This window comes from Priceomyces carsonii, assembly GCF_900007245.1.
Source record: "Priceomyces carsonii strain CBS4050 genome assembly, scaffold: Debaryomyces_carsonii_scaffold_2, whole genome shotgun sequence".
In the NCBI taxonomy this organism is placed as follows: domain Eukaryota; kingdom Fungi; phylum Ascomycota; class Pichiomycetes; order Serinales; family Debaryomycetaceae; genus Priceomyces; species Priceomyces carsonii.
In genome coordinates this window covers 947073-967714 of record NW_026946675.1, presented here as the reverse complement: position 1 = coordinate 967714, position 20642 = coordinate 947073, and the positions used below count along the sequence as shown (strand labels likewise).

Genomic DNA, 20642 nt, shown 5'->3' with positions numbered 1-20642 from the left:
TAAGAAAAGACAAAAATATAATAAAGCACGGGTTAAACCCATCTTTGCTCTCATTGAATGGCAGATTCCATGATTCCAGTAGCTTGCAGCTAGTAGTTTGCATAGACTGTAAGTCACCAGGAATGTAGAGCATTTGTCTTAACTTTCTTACTCTTCTCTCACTATAATTTTTTTTTCCAGTAGTGGTCTATTAAATACTTTTAAGAGAACCTTTTACGCCACTATTGCGACCAATAAGAAGTAAGTAATCTTTTATTATCTTAATCTGAGTAGCTAGGTTGTTCCTAATATTATTACGTGTTTTTTTGGCACCGAAGGCGTTTGTTAGTGCTTCGCTTATCTAGCTTGAGCCATATAGCCGTACGGAAATACCGAGCGGCCGAAACGTTGACTCATACTGAGTAATATCAATTATGCTGCGGCTGCTAATAGACAGTTTAGTACCATGGAGATGTTCTAGGCTTAGAGTCACCACACAAGTTTCAAAAGAGACAGTGCTTTGGAAATTTACGTGAGCTTCATTTCATATAGAGCATGTAAAATGTGGCTCAGTGGCTATTCATTAGAGGATAATTTGGCAAAGATGAATGAAAAGTAACTTGAACTGAAAAATTACTAAAAGCTCTACTTTTCTCAAAAGAGTAACATCTTTATTCCTTCTTTATAAGAAGCTCCCTTTAGTATTTGTTCCTCTTGTGTGAGTTGATATTATCTTTGCAATCGTTTCTCTGTCTGATAAACTGTTGCTTATATGCAGCATATTTTGACAGCGTATTGTGTAATCGAGGGATAGTTATCTAAATGCGATGAGACGCTATCGATGCTGGAACATACTGGATACCTATGGTTGATGGAAGAAGAAAATGCAATCTGGATATTCAAAATGTGATTGGTATCTCAAACTCTAATAAAAATCTTATTCCTGTTGGAGTGCTATACTTTTTTGACCTACCTATTGAGCAATTCGATTTGAAAGGAGATGTAGCTCGAATACTTCGATCTAACAATGAAGCTACAGATGACGATGGCTGGATGTGGCTCAATTTAGACCTTTTGGTACATAGAGTAAAAGGCAAGGTTAGTGAATTTGTTGACGAGCTTCATTTCTTAATAAAGTTTAGATATATCGTGGGTACCTACAAGCTCATGAAACTTTTTCTCCTTGATAATAAGTGGGTGGTAATTGCGGTGGTTAGGATTTACTCAATTCCTTCAGATGTTTCTGGCTCAAGATATTTTAAGCAATGGAGGGGATCATTTCCCAAAAATTTTGAAATTGAAAAAAAATATAGATCTTGCTGGTTCAATTTAATTGCAAAATTAGATTTCTCTGATGATAGTTGGCATGCCAGACGAGCTAACTCTACCTTTTTTGAGTTTTGTCACAATTTGAAAGCTGTTTTACCTTTCTTCTCCACCAAATACTACAAATTCAGCGAAATTTCGACCAATGAGTTAAATTATCATATTGATAGATGGACAAAAAATGAACCTTTCACGTTCTATCCGAAAAAAATAGATGAAGGCATAGAAGCCCTCAGTTCAAAAATCCAAAACATATATAGCGCTATAAAACCACCAGATGTATCACATTCTTTGACTCAATCAAGAAGTGTGGATCCATTGATACCTTCTGCTAATGATGTCATTGGCCAGCTAGTACAAAAGAAAAGCAATGCACGAATACCTGGCTTAAAGTCAGAATTATATTCTTTTCAGGTGATCTCGTTGGCTAAAATGTTTGAGAAGGAATCGTTCTTGGAGAAAAGTCTTTTACCGAACCTCATTCAATTGAAGTCCCCCTCATATTCTAAAAACTACTACTTCGATGTTTTGTCTAGCAGGCTACTTGAAGAACCTGAGCTTTTCACTCTTCCTAGAGGTGGAATTCTTGCAGAGAATATGGGTCTTGGTAAAACAATAATTTGTTTGAGCTTGGTCTGCCTAACTAAATGTGAGGTGTCAAATGTACCAGATGATTTGATTCTCTTTTCTGATCCAACAACTGTCATTAAAGAGCAAGAAAATGGAATATTTGTTGAAGGATCAAGAAGAAATAAAATGTTGAAATTGGCTGAACTTTGTCAACATCATATAAATCGAAATTCATTGCCGTGGAAATATTACACTGATTATTTACCTAGCTCAGTTATAGCTAGACTAGCTAACTCTCCAGGCTTCTTCAGAGTCTCTTTGGATAATTTTGAGGAACTGTCAAAGTTTAGTTTAAGGACGAGAAAAGTTTCTTCAAGAGCCAAGGAATTGAACAAAAATTTACCACAAGAAAATAGAAACTATAGAACTCTTTATCTATGCAATACGACTTTGATAATAGTCCCAGATAACTTGTTTCATCAATGGATCAATGAGTTGAAAAAACATGTCGATCAAAGTTATTTAAATAAGCTTTTTGTTTCTAACCAATTCAAGAAGACTCATGTTAAAGACTTTTCTTGCTATACGAGTGAATTAAATAGCAACCCATTGGATTTAATTAAATATGACTTAATTGTCATATCAAGCTCGCTACTTGCTATGCAATTTGATAAACTTCACGAAAATAGTCCACTTCTAAAGGTATACTGGAAAAGACTAATAATAGATGAAGGTCATAGCATTAGTTCCAAACGATCTAGAATTAGCTTGCTCTGCAAAAATTTGTATTCTGAACGGAGGTGGTCTGTCACAGGTACCCCTACATCTGGACTAACTAAATTGCATATGGATGAAGAGCAGTCGGAACAACTCGTACCTGTGAGTCCTAAGAAACAAAAAAAATATATTGTGCAGCATAAATTCAATGGCAGGGATGATCTCGTCAAGCTAGGGACTATCATAAGCAATTTTCTCAAAATAGAGCCTTTTCATTCTCAACAGAAATTGTGGTCTAGTTCAGTCATAAATCCATTAATATCTAATGCTTACGGATCCACTATTGGTCTAACTAATCTTCTTAACTCGATAATGATTAGACATAACCCAGGAGACATTGAACATGATTTAACATTGCCACGGTTACATCATGAGGCAGTTTTCTTGGAGCCATCGTACCATAACAAGCTCTCAATTAATTTGTTCACGGCTGTCTTGGCGGTAAATGCTGTGTCTTCCGAACGTACAGACGTAGATTATATGTTCCATCCTTCTAATCGACAACAATTAAGGAGGTTAATCACAAATTTACAGAGAGCTACTTTTCACTGGACTGGGTTTAAGCAGCAAGATGTTGAAACCTTATTGCATATTTGTAATTTTTGTTTGCAAAAAAGAAAAGCCACAGGCGCATCTGTTTATAGTGATTATGACATTTCTTTGTTGAAAAATTCAATCGAGGCATCCAAAATGGCATTAGGTAACCCGCAATGGCGAACCGTCGCTTTATTACATGAAATGCCTTATTATATATCTAATTTACCCGATGTTTTCACTAAATCATTTGGAATTGGTGTCGTTGAGTCTACCAATGACAGAGGATACCATGATGATATAAGTGTCTTTGGTGCACCGCATTTAAACGCTGTTCAAGAGTTTTTTTATAAAAATAGATTTATGGATATGAATGATGAGGAAAAATTGAAGTTGAAGCTAGATGTAGCATCGAAACCGTTTTGGGATTCTTATTGGAAGTATACCTTCAAAAAGAATTTCGAAAAATTCAATAAGCAGGATAAGAATCAAGACTTCAGATCAGATGTGAAAAGTGAAGATGTGTCGAATGCAATTCACAACCCAAGCGTACTCCTTCCCACTAATGACAAGTTTTTATTCTCAACCTCTAGGAAGAATGTGAAAGAAAAAAACTTGGAGAATCCGAAAGATAAACTCACTAGTGATCAATATGTTGGGCTTAGGTCTACTGAAGATATAGTGACAAATCGTTCTTTATCTTCTCATAATATTTCATTTGATTCAATCAAAAGGGCAATTATTCTAGGTACTGCTTCTGCAAAATTATCATACTTAGGTAGCAGGTTACTTGAACATCAAGAGACGAATGTCAAATCAATTGTCTTTTTTGAATTTGAAGATAGCGCATATTATTTGACAGAGTTACTTGATGCTTTAGGAATAAATTATATTCTTTATGCTACCTTCATTAGCCCTAGCCAAAGAGCAAATAATCTATCAGAATACAGTAATCATCCTAATGAAGAGGGGGGTCTCACTTTGGTCATGGATCTCCGATTAGCTGCCCATGGTCTCACAATACTAGCTGCGACTAGAGTCTACTTCATCAGTCCTGTATGGCAGAGATCTATAGAAGCTCAGGCGATAAAGAGAGCCCATAGAATTGGTCAAAAAAATGAGATCTTTGTAGAGACCTTGGTTTTGAAAGGCACTCTTGAAGAGGAAATTTATAAGAAACGATCATCCGGTAGTGATTCCTTAAAAGGGGAGCAAAAATATGTTATTGACGATACTGGAATGCAAGACTTTATTCTTAAGCATGAGTTTTTACGTCATGAAATTAATGAGCCAGAGTATGAGCCTTTTGTCGCGACAGCTTCAAAGATAACTGAAGATCTCAAATCAGAAAATAATGAGCATGACGAGTTTGGTCTTATGAAGCATTCGAGCTCCATACTTGATAACAATACAATCAAAAGGGAGTGGGAAGTGTATTTATTTAGCGAACAGAACTTAGCTAAAATGAATAGAGCCAAAAATCAAAAGGTCTACAAAGAGTATGCAAAAGAAGAATTCATTCGTGATATAGTCAGCTCCGGGCCAGATAAAAATACGATTGAACCTATGAAAAGACATCAAGAAGACAAATATCGAGCAAATGTTAAAAGAGTCAAATTTTGAATATGCTCAGACAATTTCTCTGACAATGATATTACCATCAGTAGATCCAGATGCAAGTATTTTCTTAGATGGGTGATAATCAACGTCTATAACTGTCCCATTATGTCCATGTAGTTTATTTATTATTTTACGAGACTTGATGTCCCAGGTGGTCACGGTCAGGTCTTCTGAGCCCGATGAAATATTGATATTATCAGGACTAAAAGTAGCCCTGATCAATTGAAACTCGCTACCTGATATAGCTCCTTCATAAGTATAAGGACTTAACCTGGACAATCCAGATGGAACGAAATCTCTAGCACTATAAGTACGAATAACACCATCCATGGATCTAGATAGAAGCATAGAGTCGTCTTTAGTAATACTAATCGACGTAATAGATTCAAGTTGGCCCTCGCATTCCCATAAAGGCTCTGTGTACTTTCTTATATCAAACGCTCTCAAAGTTGGATCTATCCCACTGACAAAAAACAGATTACCTTGGTTGCTAAATGAGCATGATAGCAATGGATAATCGTTATGTACTCCCTCTAAAGGTAATTTTTCTCTTTGATCCCAGATAAATGCAATTCCGTCATCGCCGACACTTAAAGCTAGTCCATCACAATTCACGTCTATATCATTCACTATCGCTTTATGACCAGTTCCCTTCTTTATTCTCGTTCCAGTATTGTGGTCCCAATATCCAACAGTATGGTCCGCACTTGCTGATACCAATAAATTTTCATCATACCATCGCACAGCGAGGACGCTTGATTTATGCCCACTTAAGACCCCGTAATTGGGGCTGTCATCATATTCATCAACTGGAAGGTTCCAAAGAAGTATCTTCGAGTCAAAGCCACCAGATGCCAAGCGGGATCCATCTTTACTGAACTTAGTTGCAAGCACTGAACCCTCATGTCCTTCTAAGATTACAGCATCGCTATATAAGGTTTTATTCTGGTCTTCATTTTGGTTTCCATTAAGGTTTATTAAATCACCTACCTCATTGGTAGTCCTTTGTCTCTTGACTAGGGCCATGTTATTATATAATGAAACTAAGAGCGTTCACTAATCTTGACCAGATGAGCATTTACAATCTATTTTATTTTGATCCTGTTTATAAGACGTGCATATATTAATTACTTCACTATAGATCTAAGCTAAATATTCGTAGGTATCATTATTGACACGGCGAATGTACTCCTTTTCAATCAAATGGTCTATAACCCTTTTGATGTCAATTACCTTAGCGCGGAATCTTGAAAGTGATTGGGTTAATACTTCATTTAAAAGATCATTATGTTTCATCTCCTTTCTTGCCTTCATAATTCTAACAATACAAGCTGAAAGGAAGTTCTTACGTGATTCATCAATCTCTTTACTGGCATCCTCCTCTTCCTGTTTTTGCTCGGTTTTTATTGAGCTGACAAAGTTTACTCTCAACTTTTTAGACTTATATTCTTCAACTATAGTGAAGGTGGTGTCAGGCTTGTTAAAATTCTCGGATCCAAGAGGAGCCTGGTCAAGTAACTTGTACTTGTTGAAGGGCAATAGATGTGCCTCGAATATGTGCTGGGAAACTCCCAATGTATCTAGCAACTCCTTGAAAGTATAGGTATTTTTCTTATTGAATGCGAGTAAAATCATTAATTGAGTGTTAGTAACAGTAAAAAGAAAAGGAGGTTTACCCTTTCTCGAAAGATTTGCCTTCACCTCAGCCCGCCCATGGTTCCACAACCATTGGAGCTCTCTTCCATTATGTTTCTTTCCATATATTTCAGTGACTTTCATGAAAGACGGTTGCAATTCTGGTGCTATTTTCAAACTATAATCCTCCAGTTGTTTGAAGGGCCACATGCTTTGAGCCAAAATTAATGGCGTGAATTCTTTAACAGAGGAAGTAGTGAGATCTTCCTTAACATTATTTTTCAAATCCTCAGAAGCCTTCATATCCGAGAACATTTTGGTCATCTTTGAAGTATATTCTAAAGAATTTTCCTCTTGGAGCTTTTGAATAATACTTTCTTCTAATTCTTCGGATTTGCTATTACCATTAATGAGCCTTTTAGCTAATAATCTTCGATAATGTTCTTCAAATGCATCCTTGTCTTCAATGAATTTGAAAACTATCATTAACTTATCAGGGGTCATATCATCTATGTCTCCTTCCTTTGACGAAGTCTTCAAGAAGCTGTCAGCATACCTCGCTAAATAGTCTGGTGTTCGACAACTGGACTTTGGGCTTGGAGTTGCAATGGAGTTCTTGTTAACAAAGTAATGACATGCATTATCCAATGACTTAATGAAAATAGGGTCCTTATTGAATGCTTTGATGACAATCTCGTTGAACTGACCATATATAGAAATCAATGTGTGAATATATATCTTTGGATTAACGGCACTGACAGGGGACTTTCTTTTAGCCTCCGCAGATTTTGGTACTTCCTCTACGTTGTCACTCGATCTCTTAATCTCATCCAAAGCTTTGTTTGCCTGGTCCTTTATATAGCTTTCAAAAGTATCTGCCAATGGCTGTAACGTTGCTGGTACCCTTGATAACAACTTGTGCATTCTTTGGATGTGTTCTGTTTCATTTTGTTCCAACAAAGCTAAAAATTGATTGTACATTTCTTGAGCATGATCTTGAATGAGAGATTTATTCAACGTTTCCAATAAAAATTTCTTCGTATGATCTTCTAAATAATTGTTGGATCTTGATACTTCTTCAGTAAGTCTTGTTTCACATTTTTTCATATAGTCAACGACATTATTCTGAGAGAGAAATTTGCTGCTCTCTTTACCATAGTATTCCAGCGTTTTCTCTAAAAATTTATGTTCAAAGTACTTAATATAAACAACTAAGTTTGGTTTCTTTAAATCTTGCACATCAATACCTAAAAAGACTAAAGATTTGATAGCAGTAGAAACCAATGACGTATCTACGACCTCGTTGTTTCTTTGCTTTTCAATTTGAATTAATACTTGGTCCATGAGAATCTCTGCATTATCATTAAACATCTCAGTTTTCCATTTTAGTAAAGCTAATGTGTTAACATCAAACACATCCCTTCTTCCATCAGATCTTTCTTTTTGAACCCAGTATCGATTTAAATAGTCAAATACATTATTAAGGTATACAGCACCTATTGTGTATCTTCTCCATTTTCGCACATAGAATTCCAAAAAAGATTCCAGAGGGTCTTGCTTGAGGTCCTTTATGAACGAAACTAAGTAGTTGTCTAGCTTTGCATAAATTTCTGCTCCTGCTAGCGAGTAGGAGTTGTTTCCCGATGTAGTAGCAGGAGAACTGGGAGTCTGACGCGATTTTTTGACACAGTAGTTAAAAATAGCCGTATAACAATTCATATACATCTTAGAGGTAATACCTTGATCATCTTGGGCTCCCAATATAAATTCCAAACCTGGCTGAATGAAAGACCACGTAGCATTCAAATCGCTAGCTACAGGAAATGACATAGTTGTTGTCCCTTCAGTATTACTTAACTTTCAAGAGTGCCACTCACCAACTATCCAGCCGCTATAACTTTTTCCAGTTGAATCTATTAAATGCAAGGATGCTTCCTTTTGTTTAGCAATCACGAATTGGATATACTGTTCTAGCCAATATAATTAGGCGATTTGCTAAGAAGTCTCTATCAATGCAATGCTTTCTCTCTGTGAGTGCTCAACTTAGATTTTGGCTCTCATTATATTTGGTGATTTGTAAGAGGCACGACTCAAATGTTTATAATGCCCTATCAACGTATATCACAGGGGAACAAGAGCCATAAATGACAGACATAAAGTACAAAATGTAGCAATCAATGAATTATGTTTTAAAAGTATGATACGATATAGATAGTCTTATAACTACATATTTTTAGGATTCGTTGTGTTGACTCTCTCAATTACTCTTATTATACTGATAGTAAAAGTGAGAACCCACAAGCACAAGACCAAGAATAAAAAGGATGCTAAAGCTCTTTGACGACGACAGATTGAAGACACTGTCAGAGTAAATATTCCCTTGACATATATGTTTTGATCGTCAAAAACTTCACAAACCCATTCTCGATCAAAAAGGGTGTTGAATGCAAGTGATAAGTTTGCTGACGAGAAGATGATGAACAAAAGATCCAACATAAGTAGCTTCATTTTTCCCAGAGGATCTCTTAGACCAAGGGGCTTCCCATGATACTCGTCGTATGCAATATAGACAACGTAAACAATCGCGATACATTGCACCACTATAGCCATAATTGTGCTCGCTTGTTGCTCTAGTTTCGTATCTCCATGTCGACGTTGTGAATTCACAAATATGGTACAAGCCAATGCCAATGCACACAATGAAAATATTGCTATGAGGATTCTTAAAAACAAAGGGACTAAAGGGTTCTGTACAAAGAGTCTTTTCAAAGTTGGTAAAATGTCTGCTCTTTTCTCATCGGACATCCAGTATCCTGCCTTCGATCTGACCTTCGGAGAATCAGAATCCTTACTATTCTCTTTTGATCGATGATATAAGAGCTTCGAAAAAAATCCACTTCTGTCGTCTTTCACTAGAGTGTCTTCATCGCTTGAGGCAGATCCTAAAAGAGCCATCTTTAATCTATCGTCTCCTCCCCATGAATCGTTTAATTTCCATGTTGATGTGAATTTTTCATCAAAATTTATAACGTCTTTAGGATATGTGATAGGCTGTTGGACAGAATGCAAAAAGTTGTGCCAATTATTATTCATAGACTTAACGAAAGGATCATTAGCAAAACTATAAAACTGATCTTCATCATTTACTTTTGAGTGCGCAGCTCTTATTGTAGCTGTACTGTCTGTCGAATTAGCATTAACATTAGTATTATTAAGCTGATCTTTATAGTGAGCTTGACTTAAAGCATCTAATACATATGGAGGCACTATATTCGGCTTGTGACTGTAAGAATTAACCTTAGCATTATTTAAGGCAGACAGTGCCACTTTCTCGTCTTCTGAGCCAACACTGGAATTAAGCAACCTATTCTTCGCCGAAGTGTTCGACGTAGGTGTCCGTGCTGATTCCTCGGACATGCGGTGCAAATATGATGCTCTTGACAAGTGGAACTATATGTTAGCATCTGAATTAATAGGAGTCACAAATGAGACCGCAATATAGTATGTTCCTGTATAGAATATAAAGAAAAACAGATAGAATTGCACACGGCAATAACAAGCTACACAGAAGCTTTCGTGCGACTGGTCACAAATATTTCGGTCGGTTCGAATATCTGTTTGAGAACGCATCGAGATAGGTTTTACTGTGCTCCAAATTTCTAAAATCGAAAATCTACGGTTTATCATGCGATTAAGCTGGATAAAAGTAGAAATCTCCTTCACTAATGACTCGGATTCTGTGAGAGCTAGTCATGGCCCGATGCACTACTGATACTTGTTCGCTAAAATGTCAATTCTTTTATTGTTTTCATGCAAAACTGTAGATCATTCAACAAGCAGAAGAGCCACAGAGATAGTCAATTTCCTTGAACTAGTCTAATATTTCCTCTTCTCCGAAAAGTAAGATAAATTGACCTACTATATAGGGTAACAAATGATTTATTAATTGAAAGCAACGAGTTCGACTCAACGCTTTATTTGCCATCTCATTCTACTTAAAAAAGTAAGAAAGTCAATAGAATACAAGCCTTTAATATGGTCGAATGAATTTACAATTCGTTCAGAGTGTTTGCTGATTTTGAGTATCCGATTAGATCTTATCTCTACTGAACTTTAACGGCAACCCGCAAGATAAATTGCGCAAAAAATGGCCGCAATTCTTCATTCTCCATTGGGGAATGCGATAGCGTGATAATGTATATACAGGAGAAATAGGTATGTTTCGATTAAGCAAGTATGATCTCAGAACAATAAGAACACACTCGCAGATTATGTTCAACATCTTTGGTTAACAATAGGGCTTCATTACACTAATCAGAAATCTGTCTTATCAACGCTATCTAAAAATGCCAAGAGCTTTATCTTCTAAAAACTATTAAATAAAGATGTTCCCTTAGCTGAACTCTTTACCATTGTTTGCAGCAACTCAGTGTCTGATACTAAATCGATATCATCTTTTGAAATGACTAGATCATTAAGTGAAAAGCAGGAACATGACGTTCAAATTGAACCTATAAAGTCTTTCACGAATGAGAACATAAAGCATGATGATGTGATTGCTACCATACTCTCGGTCGAGGGTAAAGAAGTTAACTTAACAGGCGATGTTGATGAGGCGATGCAATTAGCTTTGAAGGCCGATCATATCCATATAGATGAAGAAACAAATAAGAGATTACTCAGGAAAACTGATCTCTATTTGATGCCGTTACTATGCTTTCTCTACTCGTGTCAGTTCATGGACAAAGTTTCCAATTCTTACGCTGCTGTGATGGGCTTAAGAACTGACTTGAATATGGTTGGAGATATGTATTCTTGGTGTGGATCGGCATTCTACCTTGGTTATTTGTTTTTTGAATTCCCTGCCTCTGCCTTGCTACAAAGGTTTCCTGTCTCAAAGGCAGTTTCCTGCTTTATTGTAATTTGGGGAATAGTACTCTGTTTACACTCTGCTCCGAATTATGCGGGATTCATCTTTTTGAGAACTGTTTTAGGTATGTTGGAATCTGCTGTTACTCCAGCTATGGTTATCATCACAGGACAATGGTATAAGGCTGAGGAACAATTTACTAGAACGTCTATCTGGTTTTCTTTCAATGGATTTGGTACTATCATGGGATCAGCTATTGCCTACGGCTTAGCCATAAGAGCAGAATCATATTCTATTGAAGCTTGGAAGATATTATTCATTGTTACCGGATTGATGACTATAGTTGTTGGTATTGCCTTCTATATTCATATCCCAGATAGTCCAGCTACTGCTTGGTTTTTAACTGAAGAAGAAAAGCTTTTGGTCGTTGAGAGAATTAGATCCAATCAGCAAGGTTTTGGTAACAAACATTTCAAAATGCATCAATTAAGAGAAGCACTCACAGATCAAGTCACCTGGTTGTATTTTTTCTTCGGATTAGCTAGTGATATTCCTAATGGTTCTCTAACAAACTTTGGAAGTATATTATTATCGGAGGACTTTGGATACTCGGCTACAGAGTCTCTATTAATGAATATGCCAACGGGTGCTGTGGAGGTGGTTGGCTGTACTCTTTTTGGGTTGTTGCAGAGATATGTCCCTCATCGTATGTTCATTGCGATATTTGCAACTGTGGTTACGTTAGCTTCAGCGTGCATGTTAGCATTTGCAAGTGAATCTAAGAATGCGAGATTAGGAGGTTATTACTTAATGACAGTTTCACCGGTGGGAATGATTTGCGCATTGTCCTGCTTTTCTTCAAATACTGCAGGACATACAAAGAAGCTCGTCGCTAACGCTATCTTTTTAATAGGATATTGTGTCGGAAATTTGATAGGTCCTCAAACATTTATAGCTGCCCAGGCACCATCTTATACGGGTGGTAAGGTTAGCATTGTAGTTTGTTATGCTGCTTCCTTGGTGTTGTTGGTATGGATATATGCTGTTTATTACTTCGAGAACAAAAAGAGAGATAAACTAAGAGAAAATATGGGTGATTCATACGTAAAAATAGAGAATTCTGAGTTTGCTGACTTAACGGACAAAGAAAACCCTGATTTCAGATACCGCCTTTAAATAGCTACAAACGAACATCGTATTCTTATAGATATTATTGAATTTATATTTTGATTAAAAGATCTCGTCCTTTATTTTTTTGGGCGCATCTACCCCATAAACTACTGCACAAAGGTATGCACCAGTTTGCAATAAGCTTATGTTACATGCTGTCTTTTAACTGTAGTTTTCTGCTTATTGGATACATGGTAATGTATCCTAGCCCTCTATTTGTTAAGTTCTAAGCGAAGACACAAGCACAGAAGGTTTACTAGAAGTAATACTCTCTAGAATATCATGGAATTTTGCAGCCGATTTATGACCTCAATCTGAGTGGCACTACGACAATAATGGAACTTATCTTAGCAGCCACCTCTGTTTTCAGTGAATTTTATTTGGAAGTTCGTCGTCCAATAAGCCCATTGCCGGTAATTAGAAACTTTCTGCTCCTTTTCAGGTACATCAATTGATAAATAGTAGCTGAAGCTTACATATTATGCTTTTTTCTAAAATTTTCAAGTTAGATTAACTTTGATAGAATTTTTTATTATTCGGTCCTGAAGATCAAACGTGTGTATTTTAAACCTTGATGTTTTTTCGGTTATCACTAACTTCAATTACAATTTTGTGTTTGTCATTAACTGTATCGTGACTTCCTTTTTTCGAAGTCTCCAAAAAATCTAAATTTGCAAATTAGTCATTGTTCACTCTTGACTGCATTAACACCAAAAATGGAGCAAGACGATCACATTTCAAACGACGCCAATGCTATAAGCTCTCCTTCCCTGAAATATGTCCCTTTTAAGGTCTCTGATATTAAGAAGTCGCTTCTATCAAATAAAGATGGTTTGTTGGTCCTTATTTCAGGTTTCATTTGCAATTTTATGGTTTTTGGGATAGGATTTACCTACGGTGTGTTTCAAGAGTATTATACATCGAGCAATGGTCCATTGAGTCTGTATTCTGATTCTAAGGTGGCTATAATAGGCACCTTATCTACGGGTCTCACATATATATTCGGAATTTTCAACAAGTCGTTGATGAAATATTCTAGTCCTAAAACAGTCATGTTCGTGGGAAGCATAATAATGTCATTGGGATTAATTTTAGCGGGCTTTTGCAATCATATATATCAATTCATCTTGACTCAAGGTGTGATGTTTGGAATTGGATCGAGCCTTGTATACTTACCACCAGTGGTCTGTGCACCTCCATTTTTTACACAACACAGGGCAATTGCAATGGGATTTTTGTTCAGTGGAACAGGGTTTGGTTCTTTAGCTATCTCCTCTTTAAGCAGGTTTTTAATTGCAGCAATCGGCTGGAGGTGGTGCTTAAGAGTTCTTGGACTTATCAACTTAATCTTCACGATCTTTGCTAGCTTTATTGTGGTGGTACCGGAGGGAATGAATTTTAAAGAAGGAAATAAAGTAATTAGCTTGGGCCAATTGAAATCATGGAAGGCTATCTTTATATGCCTAGGAGGGTTGTTTCAATCCGCGGGATATTTGATTCCCTTAATCTATATGTCAAAGATGGCCAAAACTTTAAATTTCACCAATAGCCAGGGTGCCTTGTTTATTGGTGTTAATAACGGTGTTAATGCTATCTTCAAAATTATTTTAGGCTACGCGGGAGACAAGCTTGGACGAATGAACACGATTATAGCTTGCAGCGTTGTGAGTGCTGTAACCATCTTAGGATTATTGGGTACAGTATCTAGAGACAGTTACATCTCCTTCGTCGTGTTTTATGGAGTTTTCTCCGGGGTTATCGTGTCCTTGCTACCAACTTGCTTGGTGGAATTGTTTGGAATTGCGAATTATCAGGCAATGAGTGGCTTGATGTACTTTAGTAGGGGCATCGGTAATATGTTAGGATCGCCATTGGCCGGTCTAATGATTTCGAACGACGGTTTAAGTTTTACTGATTATAAGTTTCCTATATTATACAATGGTCTCTTATTAGTAGCTAGTGCGTCATGCTTAGCTGTTCTCAGAGTTGTGGTGAGTGCCGAGAGACAAGTAACAGGGTGGAAATTTTAGATTATTCATTCAAGCCCAATGCTTTATATTAGAATAATTATTACAAGCTTCACTTCTCTTTATGATGTGAGCCTAGAAAGAAGAATAGACAGTTTAATATTTTTAAAGTGATATCAAACCCTTGACACGTCACACCGTTTATATATACTAACTTGCGTAAGGCTATATATTTACTTTTTGATTCTTTCACTATTTTCTTGTAATATTATGTCTATCAACTTGTCTTAGGTACTAACATTTTGAAATGTTCGAGTGTGATCCGCATTAAATTACTGATGTTAGTATTTATAATATTTCCAGTGGCACAAATTTTAAGCGAACCCTAGAGTAGCATATTGTACGACTAGTTATGAGAAGACTCTTGATACCTAGTTTGGCTTATAGCTATAAATATCCATTGGGCAATCAGCTACCCATTGGCAGGTTATGTTCCTTGACAGCAACACTTCAAGTCACTTCAAAGCAACTACTATCAACAAGAAGCAATGTGGTAAAAGATAACTCTGATGATAAGAATAAGATTCAGAAGAATAAGAGTGGTATAAGATTAGATTCTATATATGTGATATCACTACCGATCACGTCAAACAAATCATACATACATTGTAATCATAGACCGTCAATTCTTCCAAAATCGCAGCTCAAAGCGTTTCCATTGGTGACCAAGCTTGAAAACAAAATCTCGGGGCTTGTCTTGAAAGGATGGAATAAAATGAATAACTCTAAGTTTCGTGTTAATGTGAAACTTACTGATTGGGTCAAAATGCTTTTAAATACAATTCAGTACGAAGAAGGTTGTCTAAGATCATTTCCTTCGAAAAATTCAATGATTAGAGAGGTCAATCATGAATTCTTGAACGAGAAAAAACTCTCAAGCCCAAGCTTGGTTCAAACACAAATATCAAGCTTGAAAATACCTGAAAGTCAATTGAAGCCCATTCCACTTTTCTATCCAGAGTTTCAAGACCCAATGACTATATTAAAGCAACTTCGTTATCTCAGAGACACATCATACTCAAAGCATTTCAAGCAAGCTATAATTTGTGCCGTTGGGTTGCCACTTACATTACCACTTGCGCTCATACCTATACTTCCTAATGTGCCTGGTTTTTATGTTGCTTACAGATTATACTGCAACATCAAAGCCATCTACGGTTCAAAGCATTTAGGGTACTTATTGGATGACACAGATCATAGACCGAAGGAAAATTCTAGTTCAGAAAAGAAGCCCGCGAGTGATACGGATCACATAACATTTACAGCTTCACCTATCCTAGATAAAATCTATCGAACATACGGTCCCGCAGAGATTGTCACATCGAATGACAAAAAAGAGCGAATTGTCATTAACACAGATATAATTGATGCGTTGGGGACCGAATTACCCTTGGCCCATTTGAAAGCAGATCTTTTAAAAGCCTTGCGGCAGGAAACTGCAAGGTTGGAGAAATTAGATAAGGCTATTGAAACCATCGAAAATTAACTGACCTTGTATGGTTTTAAATAAAGTGCATTCTATAATAAGACATAACATCATGCCATTGATCCCCGAGCGCTATGAATTCTGTGAGAGATATAGGTAGACCTCAAAAGAATTTTCAACTTCTCTACAAGTTTAATAGGTTTTAAAGTTTACTCTTGGTGAGGTTCATTTTCTGTGAATTCTTGCCCTAATGCATTTCACGTGTATATATATGTAGTGTCTCAGTCACAATTAGCTAGAGTCTAAAGTCGTGCGAAATTCGGCAGTCATCCACTTTCCTGCTCGACGACGATCGGAGAATATTATAAAAGTCTCAAAAGCGCTTCTTGAGTGAAAGAAGAGATTAGCAATATACACTGAACATCTATTAAAATGAGAGATAAGTGGAGAAAAAAGAGAGTTAGAAGACTTAAGAGAAAGAGACGGAAGGTTAGAGCAAGATCCAAGTAATTGGACACTGGCCTGGCAATAAGCATGCAAATATGAAAATTGCTCCACGAATGATATGAGGTTCTAATTGTGACTAGAAGCAAAGCTTGGAGAAAACAATTACCTGGTATAACGCAGAGGCCTTGTTTCTTGAGTAGAATGTTACTATCAATTTGTGATAACGGTGGTTTTTTGAAGTATGACAGCTTGTTTCTTTTATTGTCCTCTTTTGGGTAATGATAAAATAGATGTCATACTTACATGTATGTTAAGTATCTGTCATAGCGCAATGTACATATATACTTTATCTTTTGACTGTAGTTCAAATTATAGCTGTCGAATTACTTCGTCGATGAGTTACTTTTCTTGCGGCCCGATGTGTGTGGTTTTTTGTAAAGAGGGTTGGTTTGGCTGCTAAGAGAATAGTTCTTGCCTTAGTGTTAATCAAAGTGACCAGAGCATCTAAAGCCATGTACGTCGGTATGCTCTCCTCGTTATTATTTTGCATATTTTCTCGACTCGAGCTGAGCACAAATGGCTGCAACACAAATACTAGACCGCCCAACTCCTGCTTGTTTAGAAGAATTGAGCAAAGCAATGTCCATAAGGAGACATTGCAATGGCTATGGACAATCAGAATCATATCCAGTAGTAATGTCCTCAATTAGCCGGGCTTCAGCTCCCATCCAGGTACCATTGAGTAGTTCGACTAGCATCAACAGATCCCAGAATACACATCCTAAAAAGCTCGAACAATCTTCAAAATACAAATCCAAATCACTTCCAGTCAATTCTACAAATTGGGTGAAACTTGTCCAAGATACATCCTCTGAAATCTTAAACAATGATATCAATACAGTTGCTAGAGAAACAACAGCAGATATTCATAACGTGAAAATGAAGACGCAGAACGGAATATCAGGTTTTCCCCGATGTCATACTATAAACTCAGAAACTTATAGGGAGAATCAGTCAATAAAAGGCAGATACGGCCATCTTGGGAAGCCACTTTCCTCATATACCAACTTTATTCAAGATGATAAGCCTCTGCCCAAGTGCTCCTTAAGAAACGTAAGATCAAAAAGAAACTTTATCCATGGGACAAGTGATCCCTCCATAGACTTCCTCCATAGACTGTCGCCAAATGAAGTTGGTTTGCCATACTCGTGTACTAGTTCTGAAGCTTTGTCTAGCGATTTTGAATTACAGCCTCTGGCATATGATATTGTAGAAGAAAGTTCCTCGAGACAAAGTCCATTGGCTGCAGAACTAATGAATGGCCTAAATGCTCACAAGCCTCCTTATGATCCCTTATTTGCAGATAATCCTGTAGCAGGATCTTCTATTCGCCAAGGTGTCATATTGCAACAAAGTTCTCGTTTTCTACCTATGATTGACTACTTTCAAGAATTCATGGAAGAGCGGCTCATAAGATGGAGACCCAGTGAATCTCAGTTTGATAACGAGGCATCGATGAATGGTAGGCACCCGTTTCAGCAGCTAACTGATATACCTTCAAAATCAGACTCGTCTAAACGAATATTTACTTCATTACGGAATTGGTTTATCAGTGAAAAAGCGTTAACAAATGATCTCGAGAACAACATATCTGGTATTAAGGGATCCTCTGGGCCAAACTGTTGTGCTGATTTATCTTCTTCAAGATCATTTTCTAAACAAACTGCGAAAAATTCAAAAAAAGTTCCAAAATACGGTGATTTCGCAGCCTACTTGAACAATTTTAACTTGAAACCAAATAGTTCTAATTCAATGCTTTCAGTTGCTCATCCCTCTCCAGCGCTATCACATAACGCAAGTCCAGACAACGTAGCCATTACGCTAACCGAGGAACCTGCCATGATCCAAGAGCTTCAATATACTCCCCGAGCGTTGCCATTGAAAGACTTTGAATTAAATTATGAAAGAAAGAACATGGAACAATCATCAGAAAGACAAGACCAAAATGGTAATGAAATAATCAATTCCATGGACGAGGAAATTCGAGATCTAATAGACGGTGTAGATAATTTCTTGAGTGATTGCATTTCAAATATATGGACATGTCTCCAAGAGACTAGTAGATGTTGCTTTGGTTGCTATTGATAAAAAATTATACGCTTACTAGACAAATTTATATAGATTCTTAGAGGCTGCGCCGCAAGCGATAACTGAAGATATAAAGAGAATTAGAACTTGTAAGTACTACCTAATTTTCACTCAGATGCTTCTGCAAACTTCTCAGACATATTAGTTAACAATTCACCAAATTCCTTTCTACCTTCTTCTTCACCTCTGGATGGCTCAAAGAACTTAGAAGATGAAACAGAATGCTTAACATCAGCAGTACTTTCAGCTAACTTGGACCATTGAGCTCCATTTGCAACTGCCTTTTGTGCTTCATCATAATAAGAAACAAAAGTTTTCATCATATCGAAAGTCTTCCAGATTGGACAAAAAGCATCATAGGTCGAATAACCATTTTGTTGCAAGAAATCTTCCTTAATCAAATTAGCAACATCCAAAGAAATCTTGTCAGAGTCAGATAAAGCAGACTTACCGACTAATTGAACTACTTGTTCCAATTCTTCGGCATTTGACAAAATTTCTTTGATTTTGTTTCTCAAAGCTGGAAACTCCGGATAATTAGCGTCATAGTACTTATTCAAGACATTGGTATATTTGGAATACGAAACCGCGGTATTGATGGATGGGAAATGCTTTCTTTGAGCCAATTTCTTATCCAATCCCCAAAAGACCTGAGTAATACCCAACGTAGAAGTGGTGACTGGGTCAGAAAAGTCACCACCAGCTGGAGAAACTGCAGCAACGATGGACACTGAGCCGATTCTCTCTGGTGAACCCAAAGCAACGGCCTTACCTGCACGTTCATAGAAAGAAGCCAACTTGGCTCCCAAATATGCTGGGAAACCTTGATCAGCTGGCATTTCACCCAATCTACCAGAAAGTTCTCTCAAGGCTTCGGCCCAACGCGACGAAGAGTCAGCAATCATTGAAACATTCTTACCTTGATCTCTAAAATACTCTGCTAAGGTGATACCTGTGTATATAGATGCTTCACGGGCCGCAACGGGCATATTGGAAGTGTTTGCCACTAATGTCGTACGCTTCATAATATTCTCTTTTCTGCCTGCAACTTCGGTGTATAATTCAGGGAATTCCATCAAAACTTCTGCCATTTCGTTTCCTCGTTCACCACAACCAACATATATAATGACATCGGAATTGGAATATTTAGACAATGACTGAGAAATAACTGTTTTACCACATCCAAAAGCACCAGGAATACAAGTTGTACCTCCTTGAACACAAGGGAAAAGGGCATCTAAAACTCTTTGACCAGTCAATAATGGATAATCAGCCGCCAATTTCTCTGCTACGGGTCTAGGAACTCTGACGGGCCATGTATGCATCATTGAGTAAGAATGCTTCTTGCCATCAAACTCAAGCTCTAAAACTGTGTCCTCGACACCGTATGAACCAGATTCAGCAATAGATGTAATAGTACCTCTGGCTCTTGGAGGAAGCAATATTTTATGATCATCTAACAACGAATTTTCGAAAATAGAACCGAAGATATCACCTCCTGTTATTTGGTCTCCAACCTTCAACTTACCTGGTGTGAAATCATACTGGGCAGTTCTAGACAATGAAGGTACATCAATACCCCTTGGAATGTAAATTGATTGTGAAGCTTCCTTAATTGCCTTCAAAGGTCTTTGAATACCGTCATAAATGGTCTCCATCAACCCAGGACCTAATTCAACAGACAATGGTTTTCCTGTTCTTAAGACTGGATCACCTATAGTGACACCAGCAGTCTCTTCGTAGACCTGAATTGTTGCCTTGTCACCATTGATACGGATAACCTCACCGACCAAGGTGTCATGACCAACCTTGACTAATTCATACATCGCACATCCAATCATGTTCTCTGCAACAACGACAGGACCAGAAACTGAGTAAATTTGGCCATATTGAGATTCATGGTCATCTAAAGAGAGACGCTTGATTTCCTTCCTAGCATTTTCTAAAGCACCAGCCTTAAAACGTTAGTATTTTTACAATTTTAATCTTAACCCTTAAACGATTTCCTTAAATGAAAGTTCACTTAAAAAGTGAAGATTTCAAGATGAAACATTAAAAGATATTCCCTTGGAGTAATTACTTACCATTTTGACTATATGCGATGTTTTCTATC

At 37.1% G+C, this 20642-nt stretch overlaps 10 protein-coding genes across 10 annotated transcripts; 5 read left to right on the top strand and 5 right to left on the bottom strand.

The window, feature by feature from the left end:
- Window positions 1-843: 843 nt before the first annotated feature.
- PRCAT00001975001 (uncharacterized protein) lies at window positions 844-4809 on the top strand (the record flags this gene model as incomplete). Its single annotated transcript, XM_062951798.1, has 1 exon — window positions 844-4809. The coding sequence occupies one exon, from the start codon at window positions 844-846 to the stop codon at window positions 4807-4809; it is 3966 nt and encodes a 1321-aa protein (XP_062808765.1).
- A 6-nt stretch (window positions 4810-4815) lies between these two features.
- PRCAT00001974001 (WD40 repeat domain-containing protein) lies at window positions 4816-5832 on the bottom strand (the record flags this gene model as incomplete). Its single annotated transcript, XM_062951797.1, has 1 exon — window positions 4816-5832. One exon carries the CDS (start codon window positions 5830-5832, stop codon window positions 4816-4818), a length of 1017 nt encoding a protein of 338 aa, XP_062808764.1.
- A 117-nt stretch (window positions 5833-5949) lies between these two features.
- On the bottom strand, window positions 5950-8271 carry CDC53 (cullin; the record flags this gene model as incomplete). The annotated part of the gene is made up of 1 exon (XM_062951796.1): window positions 5950-8271. The coding sequence occupies one exon, from the start codon at window positions 8269-8271 to the stop codon at window positions 5950-5952; it is 2322 nt and encodes a 773-aa protein (XP_062808763.1).
- A 393-nt stretch (window positions 8272-8664) lies between these two features.
- On the bottom strand, window positions 8665-9858 carry PRCAT00001972001 (uncharacterized protein; the record flags this gene model as incomplete). Its single annotated transcript, XM_062951795.1, has 1 exon — window positions 8665-9858. The coding sequence occupies one exon, from the start codon at window positions 9856-9858 to the stop codon at window positions 8665-8667; it is 1194 nt and encodes a 397-aa protein (XP_062808762.1).
- A 1045-nt stretch (window positions 9859-10903) lies between these two features.
- On the top strand, window positions 10904-12487 carry PRCAT00001971001 (allantoate permease family MFS transporter; the record flags this gene model as incomplete). The annotated part of the gene is made up of 1 exon (XM_062951794.1): window positions 10904-12487. One exon carries the CDS (start codon window positions 10904-10906, stop codon window positions 12485-12487), a length of 1584 nt encoding a protein of 527 aa, XP_062808761.1.
- Window positions 12488-13197: 710 nt separating this feature from the next.
- On the top strand, window positions 13198-14511 carry PRCAT00001970001 (uncharacterized protein; the record flags this gene model as incomplete). Its single annotated transcript, XM_062951793.1, has 1 exon — window positions 13198-14511. The coding sequence occupies one exon, from the start codon at window positions 13198-13200 to the stop codon at window positions 14509-14511; it is 1314 nt and encodes a 437-aa protein (XP_062808760.1).
- Window positions 14512-14860: 349 nt separating this feature from the next.
- On the top strand, window positions 14861-15994 carry PRCAT00001969001 (uncharacterized protein; the record flags this gene model as incomplete). The annotated part of the gene is made up of 1 exon (XM_062951792.1): window positions 14861-15994. The coding sequence occupies one exon, from the start codon at window positions 14861-14863 to the stop codon at window positions 15992-15994; it is 1134 nt and encodes a 377-aa protein (XP_062808759.1).
- A 302-nt stretch (window positions 15995-16296) lies between these two features.
- PRCAT00001968001 (uncharacterized protein) lies at window positions 16297-16470 on the bottom strand (the record flags this gene model as incomplete). Its single annotated transcript, XM_062951791.1, has 1 exon — window positions 16297-16470. One exon carries the CDS (start codon window positions 16468-16470, stop codon window positions 16297-16299), a length of 174 nt encoding a protein of 57 aa, XP_062808758.1.
- Window positions 16471-16957: 487 nt separating this feature from the next.
- PRCAT00001967001 (uncharacterized protein) lies at window positions 16958-18526 on the top strand (the record flags this gene model as incomplete). The annotated part of the gene is made up of 1 exon (XM_062951790.1): window positions 16958-18526. One exon carries the CDS (start codon window positions 16958-16960, stop codon window positions 18524-18526), a length of 1569 nt encoding a protein of 522 aa, XP_062808757.1.
- A 110-nt stretch (window positions 18527-18636) lies between these two features.
- Window positions 18637-20370, bottom strand: TFP1 (H(+)-transporting V1 sector ATPase subunit A; the record flags this gene model as incomplete). Its single annotated transcript, XM_062951789.1, has 1 exon — window positions 18637-20370. One exon carries the CDS (start codon window positions 20368-20370, stop codon window positions 18637-18639), a length of 1734 nt encoding a protein of 577 aa, XP_062808756.1.
- Between the last annotated feature and the right edge of the window lie 272 nt (window positions 20371-20642).